Here is a 19,803-nt window from a genome sequence, read left to right on the forward strand (position 1 = left end):
ACACCAGTGTTCTGCCCCTCCACTGCCTCCTCTTGGGGTGCTAAGCATGGCTCCTAGCCCCTCCAGAGAACTTTGTTAGAGGAGGGTGAGCTGGGGCCGGTTACAGGGAATAATAGTACCAGGCGAGAACTAGCTGCTGAACATCTAATAAAAATGGGCACCCAACTTCCGGCCATTCAGTCTTGGAGGGGGGCCGGTCTCACAGAGTCCATGTCCATGAGGTTGATGGATTCATGGGGATGGGAAACCCCGGGGTCAGGTTCCTTGGGGGAAGTATCTAAGCTCAAGACCTGGACAGTGAGAAGATAGTGGGGTCAGGTGAGAGGTCAAGAAGATGGGCCAGAGGGGCTGGAGCAATAGCACAGCGGGTAGGGCGCTTGCCTTGCACGCGGCCAACCCAGGCTGACCCAGGTTCGAATCCCAGCATCCCATATGGTCCCCTGAGCACCGCCAGGGGTAATTCCTGAGTGTAGAACCAGGAGTAACCCCTGTGCATTGCTGGGTGTGACCCAAAAAGCAAAAAAAAAAAAAAAAAAAAAAAAGAAGATGGGCCAGGGGCTTGAGCGATAGCACAGCGGGTAGGGCATTTGCCTTGCGCGCAGCCGACCCCGGTTCGATTCCCAGCATCCCATATGGTCCTCTGCACTCAGGAGTGATTCCTGAGTGCAGAGCCAGGAATAACCCCTGTGCATCGCCGGGTGTGATCCAAAAACCAACAAAAAAAAAAAAAGAAGAAGATGGGTCAGGACTAGGGACAAAGTGGAGAGAGCCCACAGTGGGTGAACCAGACTGTGCAGGAGAGGAAGTGCAGTGCCAGCCTGCATCCTGGAAACCGCTGTGGGCCGGGGTGGGATGGGGTGGGGTGGGACGTGTTTTGTTTGTTTGGGGGGCCACACCTGGCAATGGTCAGGGGTCACTCCAGACTGCAGTCAGGAGTTATTCCTGGCTGTGCGCAGGAGACCATATGGGATGCTGGGGATTGAACCTCATACAAAGCAAATGCCCTACCCGCTGCACGACTGCTCCAGCCTCCCACTGAGGTTTTAAGCAGTAGATCCTAGAGGTCTGGAGCGTTCCTGCTTGAGGAGGAGTGCTGAGGGAAATCAGCCAGATCACGGTGATCCCAAAGAGGTGGTGAGACATGACTGAACTCATGTCTCAGCCACGAAGAGGGTGGGAAGTGACTGGATCTAAGATTTGTGCTGGGAATGGAGCCAACAGGTTTGTCAGGCGAGGGCTCAGGGAGGTCTGAGAGGGCTCCGGTGTTTGTGTGGGGCATCTCAGGAAAGGTGAAGCGTGAGCTGAGGCAGGGAGGAGGAGCAGATTTTGGGGCAGGACCACCAAGCATGTCATTTGCGATCTCCTGGGATGAGATGTGTTTGGGCATACTAAGACATGAAACAGGAAGTTGGTAGGGGAGCACAGAGAGGGCTGGGCTGGAAATATACATCCGTGAGTCACCGGCATATCGATGGTATTTAAAGCCGTGCAACGGGATGAGATCACCTAGGGAGAGTCCAGAAAGAGAAGAGAAGGTCTGGGGCCAGAGCGATAGGACAGCGCGGAGGGCGCTTGCCTCGCCTGTGGCCAATCCAGGTTCTATCTCTGGCATCCCATATGGCCCTCTGAGCACTGCCAGGAGTAACTGCTGAGTACAGAGCCAGGAGTAACTGCTGAGCACGGCCAGTGGTCCAAAACCAAAACGAAAGAAAACAAAGGGCCACAGCTTCTCTATCTGGGTGTTCCTCAACTGACACTCTCAGGTCAGAGTAGGGTGAGTGCCTGCAGGCAGGAGGGTGTGCGCTAGGAGCCGGGATGAGCCTTTGGATCCAGTGAGATGGGTGCGGTGAAGGCGGCCTGGGCTCGGTCTGACGGAGTCTGGTGTGATGAACATGTGAGAGTGCAGTGGAGACAGTGCCAGGAGGCCTTTGTCTCTGGATGCGCAGCCTGAGTTCTGTCCTCTGGGATCTCTGCGGGCAGAAACGCAGCCTTCTCTCTCAGCCCAGCACCCCGCAGGAGCGCAGAGCTCACTGGCTGCGTGGAGAGAGGGGTGAGTCACTGCCTGGATTCTGAGGGCCTTTTCCATGAGAGCCCAGTTGGATTCACTGGAGGCGATTGAGGAAACTGCAGCATCAGCTGCGAAGGTTAAAGGCTCCAGGGGCTGGAGCGATAGCGCAGCAGGGAGGGCGTTTGCCTTGCACGCAACCAACCCGGGTCCAATTCCCAGCATCCCATAGGGTCCCCCCGAGCACCGCCAGGAGTAACCCCTATGCATTGCTGGGTGTGACCCCAAAAAGGAAAAAAAATATTAAAGGCTCCAGACTCCATTCCCCCAGCTGACTCCAAGGAACAACTGCAGAGCGACCCTGAGCCAGAAGCCGGGCAACCGGGTACCCTTCACTCCTTGGGACTGTCATTTCCTCTTTCTCAAGGGCTCAGTGTGAGAAAAGAGGCACCAGAGCCAGGAGGAGGCCTGTAAGTCCAGCTCTGCCCCCTTTCCCTTCTCTGCTTTTTGGGTCACACCTGGAGATGCACAGGGGTTACTCCTGGCTCTGCACTCAGGAATTACCCCTGGTGGTGCTCAGGGGACCATATGGGGTGCTGGGAATCGAACCCGGGTTGGCCGTGTGCAAGGCAAATGCCCTACCCGCTGTGCTATTGCTTCAGCCCCCTTTCCCTTCTCTGGGCTGGTCAGTTTGGTTTGGATTTCTGGGCCACACCTGTGGCACCTAAGGGTTACTGCTGGCTCTGCATTCAGGGATCACTCCTGGTGGGCGTGGGGGACCATATGAGGTTCTAGGGTTCTAATCTGAGTTGTCTCTGGGCTGTTATTTCTGTTATTGCTAAAGGAATGGCTTCCAGGTGCTGTTAGAGTTGGGGAGGGTCATCCTGAGAGCAGGTAACATGAGGCTGGGAGTCAGGGGTCTGGGGCTATCAAAGGCATCTATGGACTAAAACCAAGGAGACTGAAGTGTCCTTGAGGCTGGGTTGGCAGAAACACTTCTGTGACAGACAGCCTCTCTCGCCAATGAGAATGGAGCTGACCCTGCAACTGAGAGGGGGCTGCCAGAGAATGGCCATGGACATGGAACAGGAAGTTGGGGGGAGGACAGTGACTGATAGAGGCAGAACCTATTCCTCAAATATGCAAAACCCTGAGTGAGGTTTTTATTTGTTTGTTTGGGGGTGCCATACCCAATGGCATTCAGGGCTTACTCCTAGCTCTGCACTCAGGGATCACTCCTGGTAATGCTCAGGAGACCATATGGGGTGCTAGGGATCGAACCAGGGTTAGTCATGTGCAAGGCAAGTATCCTGCCTATTGTATTATTGTTCTGGACCTTAACTTTTTTTTTTTTTTTTTTTGCTTTTTGGATCACACCCGGCGATGCACAGGGGTTACTCCTGGCTCTGCACTCAGGAATCATCCCTGGCTCAGGGGACCATATGGGATGCTGGGATTCGAACCTGGGTCAGCCACATGCAAGGCAAATGCCCTACCCGCTGTGCTATTCCTCCAGCCCCTTTTAACTTTTTCCTTTTTTTGCTTTTTGGGTCACACCCGGCGATGCACAGGAATTACTCCTGGTGGTGCTTGGGAGACCATATGGGATACTGGGAATCGAACCTAGGTCGGCAGCGTGCAAGGCAAATGCCCTACCCGCTGTAGTATTGCTCCAGCCCCCTCTTATTTTTTTTCTTAACCCTTTTTTGTTTGGTTAGTTTTGGTTTGTTCTGTTTTGGACCACTCTCAGTGATGCTCAGGGGCTACTCCTGGCTCCATACTCAGGGATCACTTCTGGTGGGCTCTGGGAACCATATGGGATTCAGGGATCGAAAACTACCTCAGTCACGTGCAAAGCCAGTGCCCTACCCACTGTACTAGATAGTACAGCCTACTCTATTTCGGGGGTGAGGGGTGGGGGAGGCGGACACAACCAACTGTGCTCAGGGCTTACTCCTTGCTCGGTACTCAGTATCACTTCTGATGAACTCAGGCCATGTGGGGTGCTGGCGGGATCAAACCTGGGGCAAATGCCCTACCTGCTATACTGAGGCACATTCCTTGAGGCCTCAAGTTTAATCCTCTGGACCACACACACACACACACACACGTGACCAGCAATGCCCGAGCAATAGTACAGCGGGCAGAGCACTTGCACTCACCAACCTGGATTTGATCCCTTGTATCTTGTATGGTCCCGAGTCTGCCAGGATTCCTGCGTGCAGAGCCAAGAGTAAGCGCTGAGCACCTCTGGGTGTACTGCCCCCCGCCCCAAAGAAAAATGAACAGAGGAAAGTGGGGACTGGAGAGAGGCTGTGGGACTGTCCTGGGTGAGGGCTTGAGAAGGCTCTTGCACAAGACCTGCGAGATGGGGCAGCAGCTTCTGACAGCCTCCGCGCTGTTCGCAGCAGCAACAAGTTCCCTGCAGCATCTGGCGCGCCCGTGGGAAGAGGCTAAAGGCTCAGCGCCTAGAGCCGGGAGCTGCGTCTGGGCGGGAAGAGGGAGAGCAGGAGGCAGGTGTGGGCATTGCTGCCACCTAGTGGGCAAAGTCTGTCAGTCCTGGTTCTCTTGGCGACTTTTCTCCTGAATACTGACTGAGGTTGGATTTTTTTTTTTTTCTTTTTTGGGTCACACCTGGCGATGCACAGCGGTCACTTCTGGCTCTGCACCTAGGAATTACCTCTGGCGGTGCTCAGGGGACCATATGGGGTGCTGGGAATCGAACCTGGGTCGGCCACGTGCAAGGCAAATGCCCTACCCACTGTGCTATCACTCCAGCCCCTGAGGTTGGATGATTTTTACATTTTTCTTTCTTTCTTTCTTTCTTTTTTTGGTCTTGGGGCCATACCCAGCAGTTGCCAGGGCTTACTCTTCAGGTATTACTCCTGGCTTTGTGCTCGGGGGAGTGAATTACGAGGTGCTGGGGATCAAATCACAAGCAAAGAAAGAGCCATACCTGCTGTTCCATCATCCTGGCCCGTGAGACTGGATTTGGGACCTGGGTCCCTAAAATTGGGACTGGAGCAAGAAAGGCGCCTCAGGGAGAAATACATCCCAGGGTTAAGTGTTCTGGCGCCTTCCTGTCCCCTCTCTGTCTGGGTTCCCTCTTCTGGGTAATGAGGGCACTGGCCCTACAGAGGAGTTTCAGTCGGTGTGAAATGCTCAGCATAGAAGCTAGTGTTCCACCCATGTTACCCTGGTGACAGATAACTGACGGTGTAAGCACAGTCCCCCCACCTCAGAAGATAGTGGTGGGGGAGCTATTCAAATGCAGCTTCCAGGCTTTCAGCGAGTTTGGCGCCTGTTCTGGCCGCCACATGTATGCTGCCACCAGCCGCGGTGCGCCCCAGCATCTCTCTCCGGGGGTAGGGATGAAGACCCCCCCACCTCCCAGCACTCTCGCTTCCCCTGGCGCCCGGTGGGCGTGTGTGATCGGAACGGCTCTTGGCTATGACATCACAGACAGAGCCCGCCCGGGCTGGCTGCGGGAGCGCCCTGGGGACCATGCGGCTGTGGGCGTGGCAGTGGGCGTGGCTGGCTGGGCTGGGGGCCGTGGAAACAGGTGGGCCGCTGTCCTGGGTGCGAGGAGACAGGAGATACGGGGAAGGGTTGTGGGGAGGGGACTGTTAGGCTGTTTGCTCTTTGCTCTCCGCGCTTCCACACTTCTCTCCCTCCTCCCTGCCGGTGCCCTCCTGCATCGAGAAGTTTCTGGAACAAACTATCAAGACCCTCCATAGCCACACTGTGTGTGACCTGGCAGGGCTGGGTGTCAGGGTGGTTCTGACTCTTTTTTTTTTTAATTATTTATTTTTTTTTCTTTTTGGGTCACACCCTGTGATGCAGAGGGGTCACTCCTGGCTCTGCACTCAGGAATTACCCCTGGTGGTGCTCAGGGGACCATATGGGATGCTGGGAATCAAACCTGGGTTGGCCGCGTGCAAGGCAAATGCCCTCCCCGCTGTGCTATCGCTCCAGCCCTGGTTCTGACTCTTATCAGAAAATTTCATCTGGATCCCCAGCTCCCAGCCTGCAAAGAGCCAAGGCCTGGGCCGTGCCAACAGAGTCCCCAGACCCACCTGATTTCTTTGATTATCCAGACTCGGACCATGCCCGGCTTCTGGCCGTGGCCAGGTTCATTGGTGAGAACCCCGACCTGTTTGCTAGCTCAGGTATGACCTGACTCCCGAGGGTTGCCCCTGGGCTGGGCTGGAGATGGTCCAGGGCCCTCACTCCCGCCCCGGCCCTGCAGAATCTGGCTCCGGCTTCTTCAATCACATCCTGGTCGGCTCGCTCGTGTTGGCCTTCCTCTTTCTCCTCTTCCAGTTCTGCACACACATGTAAGCTGCCCTTGCGCCCCTGCCCGTCCACCTCCCAGGCCTTGGGGGGACAGCTTGGCACCTCCCACCGCTGACCCTCTCCACCAACAGGAGCTTCCAGAAAGGGGCATAAAGAGCTGGCCCAGGACCCTGGAGTGCCAAGCCTGCCTCCTCTCATGCTGGTGAATAAAAGTCCTGGTTTCTTTGTTTTGATTGTTTGATGGGCCACACCTGGTGGTGCTCAGGACTTACTCCTGGCTCCCTGCTCAGGGGACCAGTGGGGAACCTGGGTTGCTGCATGCAGAGCCGGTACACTACCTGCTGTACTGTCTCTCCCCCCGCCCTCCCCCAAAGCCCGGGTTCCCTTCTTCCTGATGGCGCAGTGACTGGCCAAGGGCCTCTGGTGCTATCCCCAACCCCTCCCCTCCTTCCCAGCCCCCAACAAGTGGGTGAAGAGAGGCACTTGGTGGCGTTCACGCAGATCGGCTTTATTAGCGGTCTGGAAAGCACCTCCCAGGGTCCCCCGACCCCAGACTGGAGGAAGCCTTGAGAGGTCTGTAGCACCAGGGACATGCCAGGGCCCCAGGGCAAGATGTGCAGCCTAATGGGGAAGGGGCCGGGCACCCCCCGCCTGCCTGCCCCGGGAGTGCTCAGCACTGGGAAGGCAGGGGCCGGCACCCGCACCCCCACCCCTACCAACTAGTTTGATTTAGGGCAAATAAATAAAATAAATAACTTCCTCAGGCCGGCCTCCCCTGGAGAGGAGTTGTGGGCGCGATGAGCCCCAAGCGAGGCCAGGGGGGAGGAGGCGAGTTAGGGTACCCCTCCCTCCCAGATGACAGGGAGCTAGAGTTTGCAGCAGGGGGCTGGGGTGGCCATGGCAGCGGTGTCCCCCTCGTTCTTTGACTCCTAGTCTCCGGAGCCCTTTGGGAGCCGTCCACACAGCAACCCCCCAAGCCCTCGGAAAATGTCCTTGGTCAGTCCTGCGCTTCTCCAGGACCCCGGGATTGGTGATCGGAGAAGGGGGTATGCAGGAAGGGTGCGCTGCTCTCAGCTCAGGCACTGCGGGGAGAAGAGACCCCTTTTCTCCCGCCTTTCCAGTTCACCTGCTTCCTGCGCCCTGCCCCGGGGTCCGTCAGTCCGTCTGTCGGTCAGTCCTGGGCAGTCAGGGCCAGAGACCCGGGCTCCCCACCCCCACCCAGCAGTCCCAGAGCCCGGTTGCTACACGGGGGCTGGGGAGGGGGGTGCTCTGGCCCCACCCTCAGTCCTGGTTCGGGCAGGGGGAGGGCGGCGGGGAGCCCCGGGGCCGGAAGAGGCGGCAGGCCCCGCGGCAGATGAGGAAGAACCAGTAGAGCTGGGGGGCGAGCAGCAGCGCGGCGCCCAGGTTGACGTGCGCGGGCAGGGCGAGGGGCACGGCGAGCAGGGGCAGGCCGGCGTGCCGCCCGTAGGCCCAGTACAGGTAGGGGAAGAGCAGCACCCGGCAGCAGAGGAAGCTGAGCAGCATCAGGGCCCCGTTCACCTTGTGCAGCAGCGTGTGCTGCTGCTTGTACTGCGGAGGGGGCGGGGCAGAGGGCGGGGCGTGTTAGGGCGGGGCTGTGATTGGACCCGCCCGGACCACGCCCCTGGCCACGCCCTCCCCTTCCAGGTAACAGATCAGCGCGCCCGCCTCCAGTTTGCCGCCACCCAGAACCCCTCCTAGCCCTTCCCAGTGACGGGTCCGCTAAAGAAACCGCTCCCTAGGTCTCCGCGGAGGACCCTCCCGTGCCCTCTCCTCTACAATTCATCGAGTACCCTCTTACCTGGATGAGGATCTTGCCGAGGCAGACGAAGGGGGTGCTGACCTCTGCCATCAGCAGGCAGCCCAGGAAGAAATCTCCCTTGCCCTGACGCCACACCTTCGAGGGGACAGCAAAGGAGCTCAGCCCCCATTCCACCCCGCACGCCCTGCCCGCTCCGCTACCCGCCTGCCTCCTTTGTAGATGTTAAACTGAAAGTCTGAACCGTGTCAGGGCGAGACACGACGGGGAGGGGATGGGGTATATCTCCCCCCCACCCCACACTCTGCCAACAATCCCTCCAGGAAGACGAGGAGCTTCACCTTGCAGATGGGGGAACAGGTGAGAGCTGTGCAGTGTGGGAGTGACAGATGCAGCCCCACAGCCACAGGCCAGGCCAGGCTGAGCCCAGCTGCTCTTGCTGTCTGGGGCTGGTGGAGCCTCAGAAAACCCAGCTTGGGGGGCGGGGAGGGGAGGGTGTGTAATCTCCCTCAGGCGCCCGACTGCTGGGACAGGCTCAGCACCCCCACTCACCACGGACAGCGGGAAGCACACCAACACCATGACGGCGTGGTGGAGCACCATGAGGAACTCCTTGTGCAGGTAGCCGCGCACCACGGCCCAGGTGCTGCCAGGGGCGCGGGGACCCCCTTCATCACCTCCATGCCCCTTGACCTGGTGTTTGTGCCAGTGACAGAGGAACATGGCGTAGATGTCGTAGATGAAGTAGGGCACTGCGAACTGCGTGTAGGCAGAGGAAAGCCAGTGTCTGTCAGGCAAAGAGAAAGTGATCACGGGGAAAAGGAGACGGGTAAGTACCTGCCAGGTGTCAGGGTGAGTCAGCCCTCAAGTGACAGTCACAGAAACCCTGAGACGGAAGTGGACTCTCCAGTTACATGACGGGACTCAAGGGGAGAGGGTGAGAAGTGTGTCCAAGTTGGCACCAATCATACAGCCAAGCAGTAACTGTGCTGGGATTGAGTCATGCACTGACTGAATTCAATCACGCCTGACTTTCAAACCCACTGGGCATTCATTCATTCACTTGCTCTGTGCTATGATGAATCTGATGGCAGAAAATAAAAAACCAGGGCCAGAGAGATAGAATGAAGGTTAAGGCATTGGCCTAGCATATGGCTGGGGACACTGAAATTCTGGTTTGAAATTCTCAGCACTTGGGGGCTGGAGCACTAACACAGCGGGTAGGGCATTTGCCTTGCATGCAGCTGACCCGGGTTCGATTCCCAGCATCTCATATGGTCCCCTGAGCACTGCCGAGGTAATTCCTGAGTGCAGAGCCAGGAGTAACCCCTGTACATCACCAGGTGTGACCCCAAAAAGCAAAAAATAAATGAATAAATGAAATTCTCAGCACCACATGTGCTCCCCGAGCACCGCCAGGAGCCACCCCTGAGCGCTGGCTGGTGTGGCCCCCAAATAAAAGACCAACAGAGCGCTGCTGACCAAAGGGATGTAAAAAGAAAGCTGGAGTATAAAGCAAACAAGCTCAGATCTGAGACAACTGACAGGACAATTGACACAAGAGGTGGGTGGCCACACGTGAGAAACGCAGCAAGCATACAACACCTCCACCCCTCACTGAGAGACACCAAGAAGGTGGAGGACAGTCAGGACAACGAGAGGAGCCATTGCTCCATTCCACTGATGAGGAAACTGAGGAGCTAGATGCTTGGATGAGGACTAGACGTGAGAAGCCTGGGGCCGTAGCGCTGCTCTTAGCCTGCTGACCTGAGGAGCTCAGAGATGGGCAGACAGGCCCTGGGGAGGGAGCAGTCCTATCAGTGCTGCATATCCCACTAAATATGGACCCATCTGTGACGTCAGGTCCAGGAGGAAAATGCTGAGTAAAAGAAGCCCAGAGCAGAGAAAGTTCTCTGTGCTCTGAGAGTAAACAAATAGAAAAGTGCAGGAATGTGCAATATTGCATTTCTGAGTCAGCACGGAGGACCTTAAATTCTGGGCTCCAGCCACAGGGTTGAGATGGGGGTGGGGGTCAGAGGCCAGCCCAGGGGAGCCGGCCCAGCTAGCTGAAGGGATGAAAGCAAAAGAGCCAGAGGGGACACCACAGAGGAAAGGCGGAGACCAAGGGAGGGACAGTGAGGCTGGAGAGAGATGGAAACAGGAAGTTGGCCCTGGGAAAAGGAGCCCCTCTACACAGATGACTGGGAAGGAGTTGAGGGGACCAGGAGGGCAGGGGAAAGAGGAGCGGGTGTGGGGGGCAGTCTCGATTAGAAAGGGAAGAGCAGGCAGAGCCCCAGTGGAAAGTGGAGCGAAGTAGAGAAAAGTTAGAGCGGAGGTCGGAGGACAGCCCAAGGGTTGGACATACACTTTGTGGGGGGACCCAGATTCAACCCATGACAGGCAAAGTCCCTAGAGCACTGTCGGGAGTGACCTCTGAGCACAGAGCTGGAAGTCGCCCCTGAGCACAGCCAGGTGTGGAAGATGGAGGAAGAGAAGAGAGGAAAAAAAGAAAGCACGGGCGAGAGAAAGGGGGTCAGAGAGATAGTACAGTGAGTAAGGCACTTGCGTGGCATGCAGCCAGCTCAGGTTCAGTCCCCAGCATCCCATATGGTCCCCTGAGCCCACCAGGAGTGATTCCTGAGCGTAGAACCAGGAATAAGCCCCGAGAATGGCCAGGTGTGGCCCCCAAAAAAGAAAGAGAAGAGGAAAAAGAGAGAGAGAAGGAAAGATTTAAAAAAGAAGGCAAAAGTTAGAGCAGGGAGTGGTCTGAACCAGCCCCAGGGTGTGAGGGTCCCTGGTTTGAGGGGAGCCAAGACATCCATGCCCTGGGTTGCACTGTGAAAGGGTTAAAGCTCTCCCACCTCTCAGGTGCCCCAAAGCAGGCACAGCTGTCACCTGGATTAACCCCGATCCTCTGGTGCACCTGAGGATTATGGGGGGAGGCAAAGAAAGACCTAGGCCTGGGAAGCAGCATCTGAGCTAGAGGTGACCCTGCACAGAAGGCAAGAGAGGAATCAGAGCAAGGAAGCCAGGCCACTGAGCAGGGGAGGGAGGCGGGCAGGAGGGGGCCAAGTGGCTACCCCGGGTTGGGGTGGGGGGAGAGGGGCACGCCTATGGAGCAGACCTGCATCCTTCACTCTATACTCTGTCCCCCCTTTCAGGCAGGGGCAGATGAGGGGACTCGTCTAGACCAAAGTCACACACACCCTGTCCCCGAGGCACAGTGGCCACCAGCGATGGAGCCCGGGGCCAGAAGTTAAGCTTGGGATGTTACAGCACCCCACGGGCAACCTCCAGCTGCCTGGGTCACCTCGGCGGGGCCGTCAGCACCACGGACAGGGCCCTCCTCCCTCCTGGGCCCCACCTCCCAGACTGGCTGTTTTGGCAAGCGCCTGGCACTGCAGCGGCTGCCAGAGCCAAATTCTGGCCTCTTCCCCCTCCCTCTCCCCACTGCCTAACCGTTAGTGGCCTTGTTTGTGTCATCTCTCTTCTCTGGGATTCGGGGAGGAGGTGACAGTGATCCTGGCATGCAGAGGGACGCCCAGGTTGGGTGCTAGTTGGAAATGAGCCTAAGGGAGGCAGGAGGAAGGGGGCAAGCGAGCCCCGAGGCCCGGAGATGCAGATGCAAGAGGCCCAGGAGCCGCCGAGAGGAGCCCCTTTGATCTCCACTCCTTCTCCTGCCTCTGACCTTTAAGGACAGGACACGGATAAATTTATCTCTGGGTGTTGAGTTGCAGCTACTGCAGTTAACTTACTCAAGCCCAAGGGAAGGACTTGGGGACCACTGAAGGCGTCCCCTAGAAGGTCCAGCCCTGTCAGGGGACAGACAGACAGACACACACACACGTGCACACACGCAGGCTTCAGGGACAGGACAGGTGGCACGGGCACTTACTGGTCATCGATGATGTGCTTGCAGGAGGTGGAGACAATGTAGCCGGCTGTAGAGGCCATGACGGCCTGGACAGAGGACACCAGCCTGGCGGGAGACGGGGTAGGAGCGAAAGAGGTGCCCTGGGTCCCCAAGTCTACAAATCCAGTCACCCTGCTTGCTCCCTGCCCATCCGACTCCAGAGTCACCCGCACTGCTCCGGGCGCCCGGGGACCCCCGGGGACCTCCTACTACTCAGTTCACCCCAGTCCTCCTCCCCAGAGAGACCCCGCCAGGGGCGCCCTGATCACAGGGCAGTGGACAGGAGAGACCTGATGTGAGTCGGACTCCTCATGCCCATCCCCAAATCCCTGCAGCCACTTTCCCGCCCAGCCGCTCCGCTGGCCACCTGGGTCCCTCCCCTCCTGCAGCCCTGGTGGTCACAGAGTTCTCTCTCCTTCATGAAGCCTCTGTCCCCTGTGCCCCCAGACGACAAGCCAGCCACCGGGAGAGGCTGGGCAGGAGGCAGCAGCGACCAGCAGGCAGATGGCTGGGACTGGGAGGAGACCCGGGTCCGGGGAGCCCACCCATCGCTGCAGGAGCCCCCACTTTCCCAGGGGGAACCCCTGGGCCCGAGCGGGGCGCGGGCGCGCGGGCAGGGGCGCATTACCTGGCCGAGACAATGACCGCGTCGGCCTCCTCCCAGCGCAGCTGGGGCAGCCGCTGGAGCGTGTTCTTGGAGAGGAGGAAGAGTCCGGGGAACACCACCCCCCCGGCCACCATGGGGGTCAGCATGGTGCCTCGGAGCGACGCGGGGACGGACAGAGGCGCGACCCGCACAAAGGGGACGGGCTGGGCCGGCGGCGGGCCGAGGACGCGGGAGACCGAGTGCGCCGAGCCGGGAGCGGCGGGGAAGGAGGACCCGACGCGGGTGGCGGGAGGGAGGGACACGGGGAGCGGCCGGAGCGGCGGGAGGAGCAGGATGCGGCGGGGGAGGGGAGGCGGCAGGTGGGGGGCTTACGTGAAGGAGCCGGGAGGCGGGGTGCGGGCGGGGGTGGGACCGAGGAGCCCGCCCAGCGGGGGGGCCGGGCCCGCGGTCCTTAGTCAGCACGCGGTCGCCGCCGGTACCCGCGCCCGGCCCGGGCTATCCCGGGCATTCTGGGGAGCCCCGCGCCCAGCCCCTGCCCCCTCGGAGGGGAGGGGGCGGGGAGGGAGGGGGGGAGGCTGGCACCGACCAGACACACCGAGAAACCGGACCTGCGGCAGCGCCGCCCCACGCAGCTCTGAGCCACCGCGGCTGCGACAGAGCTGGGGGGAAGCAGGGACCGAGGGAGGGGGAGGCCCTTAAAGAGACCGCAGCGCCGCGGGGGCCGGGGGCCTCCAGAGGAAGCCCGGGAGTAACTTAAGAGCCCCTCTCCCCCTAAGAAGACCCTACCTGCAGTTCATTCACTCCATGACTGCAGAGAGATCCTGGGGGATCCGCCCGAGACCCCACCTAGGGCACCCCCCCTTCAGCACCCTGCAGAGCAAGGAGCCCTGGCAGAGTGGGAGAGAGGCGCATCTCGCCATCTCGCATGGGGATAAACCAGCTGATCACATTGTTCTGTGGGCTCAGAGACTCCCCACTCCAAGGAGGCATGGTGGGGGAGAAGGCACCCCCCCCAGTCTAGAAATGACCCTGAGGCATTAAGTGACCCTTCCAAGGTCACATAGTTAAGAAGCGATAGGAGAGGCCAGAGCGAAGGTACAGTTAGAAGGGCGGTTGCCTTGCGTCGCCAACTCGGGTTCAGTCTTGGGCAATCTGTTCCCCTGAGCCCGCTAGGAGTGATCCTTGCGCTCAGAGTCGGGAGTAAAGCAGTGAGCACTGCCGGGCGTGGCTCCCCCAAAACAAAATAGACCAAAAAAGCCACAGGAAGGCCAGAGTATAGTATAGTGCTAGGGCGCTTGTCTTGCATGCAGCTGACCTGGGTTTGATTTCGGGCATCCTTTATGGCTACCCAGTGATTCCTGAGTGCACAGCCAGGAATAGCCCCTGAGCACTACTGGGAGTGCCACCCCCCCAAAAAAAAAGTGACAGGAGTCCCGAAGGTACTAGAATGATGTAGGGTCTCGGGGGAGGGGTGTGCACAGGAACCACTGGGTCCTGCCTAGGTTCTGGCCCCAGTGCCTGGTGCCGCTGGCTTCTCTTCTCTCAGTCACTCTCCTGACGGTGATGTGCTGCTCACTTTCCTCAGAATCGAGTGGGGAGGGCCTCAGGGACGGGAGGGCTCAAAGCCCCTCTGGCCAGTGACTTGGCCAGGGTCATACTGCAGGGCAAGGCCCTGCCAGAACCAGGTCCTTCCTCCTCGCTGCTGCCCTCCCTGGCCCGCTGCCTCCCAATAACTCGACTTTCTTCTGTCCTGCAGGTCTGCATGGCCTGGGGCCTGCTACCCAAACCGCAGCTTGGATTCCAGGCTCACCCTAAGATACCTCTGTGACCAACTCGCTTAATGCCTTTGCCTGATCTGAGCCCTTCCCGCTCCCAAGAGGAAGAAGCCTGCGATTTGCTATTTTCTGCTGCCCTCCAGTGGTAGGACATGGGAACAGACGCAGCGCCCGGGCCCTTAGCAGTCAGACATTTTAGATTGCAATGGTCTTTGGCTTCCTGACCTCAGGCCCTCACTCTGGGAAAAGGAACCCAACTCTCCCCAGAAAGTGTTTGTGATACCCTGGGTACGAGACAAGTTTTTTTTTTTTTTAATTCATGCATATTTTACCTACCCAAATAGAAGTATCTTTGTTTTATAGACAAAAAAAAACGAGGCTTGGAAGGAAAAAATACAAAAAGTCTTGCCCAAGACAATTCAGGAGAATTTAGGACAGCTGGATTTCCAATCCACGCTCGTGTAAGTCTTAAACCACAGGGATCACTCAAAAGGCCAGAGCACATCCTCTCCCTGATCTGGGCACCCGCTTTTTTACTTTTGACCCCCCAGCACTGAACGCACCTCCTCAGCCCAGCTGGGCGTGGCCTCGGGGACCCTCACCCTGCTCCCCAGCACCACATCATCAGGTTCAGCACCAAAGCACAGAGCCTGCATTGCCTGGTCTAGTACCGTGGGAGCAGGCCCCTAAGCACTGCCAGAAAGCTTCCCCCAAAATAGGACTTTAACAGGGTACAATGGGAGATGGCAAAGCACGTGACAGAATTAAGAGCATAAATCTGGCCCCAAAATTTTGGTATGTGGGACACACACCCATAAACCACCTCCGACTCCGCTATAGATTGGAGGCAAGATGGCGCCGATGCCACCCAAATCCCTCGAACCCGGTTCACCGTCTCGCCTTAGACAACGCGCGGCTCAGCACGCCAGGCAAGGGACTCTACGTGTGATCCCTGCTGGAAACTCGACGCGTGATTCCTGATGGACATCGCCGGCTGTTTTGCAAGATTCAGACAGCATGGCGTCAGCGGGGCACAGAGAAACCACGGTGGCCGCAGCATCACCGCCTGCCCCGGCCGGGCTGAGTCGCAGTGCTGTCTGACACAGAGCTGTAGCAGCGGTGTGCACAGTGGCTCATCCACTGGGGTGCTGTCAGCCAACCACCGGGTGACCTGGGACTCGGCACGGCTGTTCAACCTGGCACAGACCCTCCGAGATAGGGTCCTGCTCTGCCAGCTGCTCAACAACCTCCGGGTGCACTCCATCAACCTCAAGAAGATCAACCTGAGGCTGCAGATGTCCCAGGTGCTGCCCAGAGACGCAGGCAGGTGCGTGTTTGTCGGTGTGCAGATCGTTACAACATGCCAGTCGACCAAAAGCTTACATTTGGTAGACTGGGAACACCTGTAAAGGCGATTAGAGGCTGCCCCCAAAGCCTCCGTCCCTCTCAGAGAGTCCGGCAAGCTACCGAGAGTATTCCGCCTGCACGGCAGAGCCTGGCAAGCTACCCGTGGCATACTTGATATGCCGAAAACAGTAACAACGACGGTCCCCATTCCCCTGATCCTGAAAGAGCCTCAATACGCCATCGGGCTACACTAGCACGTGACAGGGATGAATGGAGATGTTGCTGGCGCCTGCTCGAGCAAATCGATGAACAACGGGATGACAGTGATACAATGATACAGTGAAATCTGGTCCCAGAATGTGACTCTGCTGTGCATGATGTGAGTTAAAGTAGGAAGGAGCCACTTGGGTTTTTGTGTGTTTGGGGCCACACCCAGCTGTGCTCAGGGCTTATTCCCGGCAGTGCACAAGATCATATGGGGTAACAGATTAAAACCAGGTTGGCCAAGTGTGAGGAAAGTACCCTACCCACTGTACTATCTCTCCAACCCTGGGGTGGTTGGTTTGCTTATTTCTTTACTATGCTGTGTATGAGCCAGATCTTATTTTCTGAGGCATGAGCTTTGCCACTGAGTTGCATGCCTGGCCTAGCAGTTTTCTTTTCTTTTTTGGCCACACCCAGTGATGATGGGGGTTACACTTAGCTCTGAATTCAGGAATTACTGCAGGTGGTCTCAAGGAACAACATATGGTGCCGGGGATTGAACCGGAGTCAGTTGCGTGCCAGGCAATTGCCCTAGCTGCTATACAATCTTTCTGGCCCTGGAAGATGGATAGTCTTAATAAATCCATTTAAAAATGAGGGAGGGAGGGTTCAGGGGCTGGAGCAATAGCACAGCGGGTAGGGCATTTGCCTTGCACGCGGCCGACCCAGGTTCAAATCCCAGCATCCCATATGGTCCCCTGAGCACCGCCAGGGGTGATTCCTGAGTGCAGAGCCAGGAGTAACCCCTGTGCATCGCCGGGTGTGACCCAAAAAGCAAAAAAAAAAAAAAAGAAAAAAAAAAAGAAAAATGAGGGAGGGTTCAGGGTCTGCAGTAATAGCACAGCGGGTAGGGCATTTGCCTTGCACGTGGCCGACCCGGGTTCGATTCCCAGCATCCCATATGGTCCCCTGAGCACGGCCAGGGGTAATTCCTGAGTGCATGAGCCAGGAGTGACCCCTGAGCATCGCTGGATGTGACCCAAAAAGCAAAAAAAAAAAAAAAAAAGAGGGTTCAGGCTTGAGTGACAATACAGTGGGTAGGGCATTTGCCTTTCACATGGCCAACCCGTGTTCGATTCCCAACATCCCATATGGTACCCTGAGCACCACCAGGAGTAATTCCTGTGTGCATGAGCCAGGAGTAACCCCTGTGCATCACCAGGTGTGACCCAAATAGCAAATAAAAACAAAATTACTGTATCACTGTCATCCCATTGTTCATCAATTTGCTTCAGTGGGAACCAGTAATGTCTCCATTGTGAGACTTGTTGTTACTGTTTTTGGCATATCGAATATGCCACAGGTAGCTTGCCAGGCTCTGCCTGTTCGGATGAGATGATGTTGGTAGCTTGCCGGGCTCACCAAGGGGCGAAGGAATCAAACCCTACCCGCTGTGCTAAAATTTTTTTTTTTTTAAATTAAAATGAGGGTTCAATTCAGAGAGGTTAAGTAGCTTACAAAAGATTCAAAGGCTGGGCTGGGAGAGCAAGCCCCGGGGTGGGGGGCAGAGAGCTTGTTCTGCTTGCAGGAGGTTTGTGCCCATCATGATCCCTGGTACCTTCCAGCTCCACTGCCAGGAGCAACTCCCTGGCCCCTGAGCAACACTGGGTGTGGCCAAAACACAAGACCCTTCCGCCAGTGTCTAGGAATCCTCATTCCCCTTCACCACCCTGGTCCGGAGAAGGACGCCCTCACCCTGTTCTCTTACTTGGATGCCACCAAGACCGCCTCTGTTCTCCCCATCCGCAGGTTGGAGTGGTTCTGCAGGCCCGAGCAGAAAAGGGTGAAGATCAGCGGGAAGAAAACGCAGCCCAGTCCAAAGAGCAGGGACATTCCTATCTGGTGGGGAAGCAAGGAGGCCGCAGTGAGACCCCTCAGCCTCAGGGACCTCAGAGAGCCCCAGGCCGTCAGTGGGTCACGTCAGACACAGTCCTTCCCAATTTCCTCCAAATCCCTGTGCGCTTTGTCTGCCTCAGTCAGTCAGGATCACTGAACAGCCTCCGTGTTCATCAGCCCAGCCGCAGTAGTTCATGTTTCCTCTGACCCCACAAGTGGGCCAGCACCCCCAGTCTCTTTCACACCTTAAAATTCATTACACCTTGGGGGCTGGAGCCATAGCACAGCGGGCAGGGCGTTTGCCTTACACGCAGCCGACCCGGGTTTGTTTGATCCCCAGCATCCCATATGGTCCCCTGAGCACCGCCAGGAGTAATTCCTGAGTGCAGAGCCAGGAGTAACCCCTGTGCATTGCCAGGTGTGACCCCCCCCCAAAACAAAAGAAAAAGAAAAAATTCATTACACCCTGTCTTCACTCCACCCCACCCTGTCCTTGCCTCTGCCCCCTACAAACTGTTCCTGTTATCACTCCCTTCTCCTAAGTCCCCAAACTTCGGTCTGGGCCTCACCTCTGAGGACCCAGGTGGAGGCTACAGAGGGAGGCTGATGGATGATTCCCAGCAGCACCCAGAGCCCCCAAAAAGGAAGGAGGTGCGTGTATTCAAATTCCAAAATATAGAAAGCTCGGAAATATTTCTTTTAAGAGAAAAGGGGTGGAGAAGCAATTATCCCCCCTTTTTTTTAAAGTAGAAAACTTGAAAGCATACATATTACATATACACTGTTTTTTGCCTGGAAAAATCTCCCCTCCCCTCCATTCTAGGACGAGGAGGGGAGGGGAAGGCACAGAAGAGATGGAGGGAGTCTGGGCCTGCCATTCCGCACCCCTTGAGTGGCTCTGAAGGGGCCCCTTTAGGATCCAGAGCAAGTGTCAAACTGCAAGGGCACGAGCCAGGAAGCTCCGCAGAGGCAGTTGGCGAGGGCGGGGATAGCATACTCCCATTGGTGGACCCATAGACGGTTTGAACTATGCCAGCCTTCTATTGGCCCACCTCTTGACATGGGTGAGCTCTCATTGGCTTTCTGCTGGAAAAGGGCTGGAGCTAGTGAGGAAGGGGGTGGGGTCTCTAGCCAGAATTGTCCAATTAGAAGTAATTGATGGTTTGATGGACAGCTAGTCTAACTGAATTGTCAGAGGAGAAAGGTAGAAGGGCGACAATATGAACAGTAGTACCTTGAAAAGGTTATTTTGGAGGGGACAGAGAGGTAGTACAGGAGATAAGGCACATGCCATGCGCATAATTAACCTGAACACAGCCAGGAATAACCCCTGAGCATAGAACTGGGAGTAAAGCCCTGAGCACAACCAGGTGTGGTCCTAAATAAAAATTTAAGAGGCAGTTTTGGAAAATATTGAATGTAATAATTTCTACGGTAGGATTATCTGAGCTTTAAATTCATATTCTGGGGGCCAGAGAAATAGTGCAGTGGGAAGGGGCACTTGCTGTGCACACGGGCACTAGAAATCATCCTCCCCAGCCTACCAAGAGTGATCCCACAGACCCAGGAGTAAGCCCTGGGCACTGTCGGGTGTACCCCTCCGATAAAATAAGATAGATAAAAATGAACAGTTGTACTGCAGCTAATAAGCTCCAGGCATCAATCTGAGGTTTTACATATATTCACCAACATAATCTCATGCAACCTAACAAGATTATCACTCTAGAGAATTCAGGCACAGAGAGGCTGTGTGACTTGCTCAAGGTCTCACAGATAGTAAGTGACCTGTTAGCATTTGATCCAGCAGTTTCATTTACAGACTACCAGCTTTGAACCACAAACTTAAGTTTTCAGTTTTTGAGCCACACCTCTCAGTGCTCAGGGGGCTACTCCGAGCTCTGTGCTTGGATGTCACTCTGGGCATTGCTCCGGGTGCCGTGAATCAAGCCAGGCAAGACATGCGCCTTAACCTCTTATTATCTC

At 56.9% G+C, this 19,803-nt stretch overlaps 2 protein-coding genes across 2 annotated transcripts; one reads left to right on the forward strand and one right to left on the reverse strand.

Annotated features, from left to right (window-relative positions):
* The first annotated feature begins 4,706 nt into the window (after positions 1–4,706).
* C4H16orf92 (chromosome 4 C16orf92 homolog) lies at positions 4,707–6,690 on the forward strand. The gene is made up of 3 exons (XM_055136900.1): positions 4,707–5,567; positions 6,025–6,174; positions 6,255–6,690. The coding sequence occupies exons 1-3, from the start codon at positions 5,456–5,458 to the stop codon at positions 6,344–6,346; spliced, it is 354 nt and encodes a 117-aa protein (XP_054992875.1). The 5' UTR covers positions 4,707–5,455; the 3' UTR covers positions 6,347–6,690.
* A 98-nt stretch (positions 6,691–6,788) lies between these two features.
* TLCD3B (TLC domain containing 3B) lies at positions 6,789–13,249 on the reverse strand. The gene is made up of 5 exons (XM_004615942.2): positions 12,620–13,249; positions 11,974–12,057; positions 8,631–8,865; positions 8,121–8,216; positions 6,789–7,870 (listed from the first exon to the last, which is right to left on the reverse strand). The coding sequence occupies exons 1-5, from the start codon at positions 12,742–12,744 to the stop codon at positions 7,583–7,585; spliced, it is 828 nt and encodes a 275-aa protein (XP_004615999.1). The 5' UTR covers positions 12,745–13,249; the 3' UTR covers positions 6,789–7,582.
* Positions 13,250–19,803: the final 6,554 nt, after the last annotated feature.

The sequence above is a fragment of the Sorex araneus genome, chromosome 4 (assembly GCF_027595985.1).
Source record: "Sorex araneus isolate mSorAra2 chromosome 4, mSorAra2.pri, whole genome shotgun sequence".
Classification (NCBI taxonomy): domain Eukaryota; kingdom Metazoa; phylum Chordata; class Mammalia; order Eulipotyphla; family Soricidae; genus Sorex; species Sorex araneus.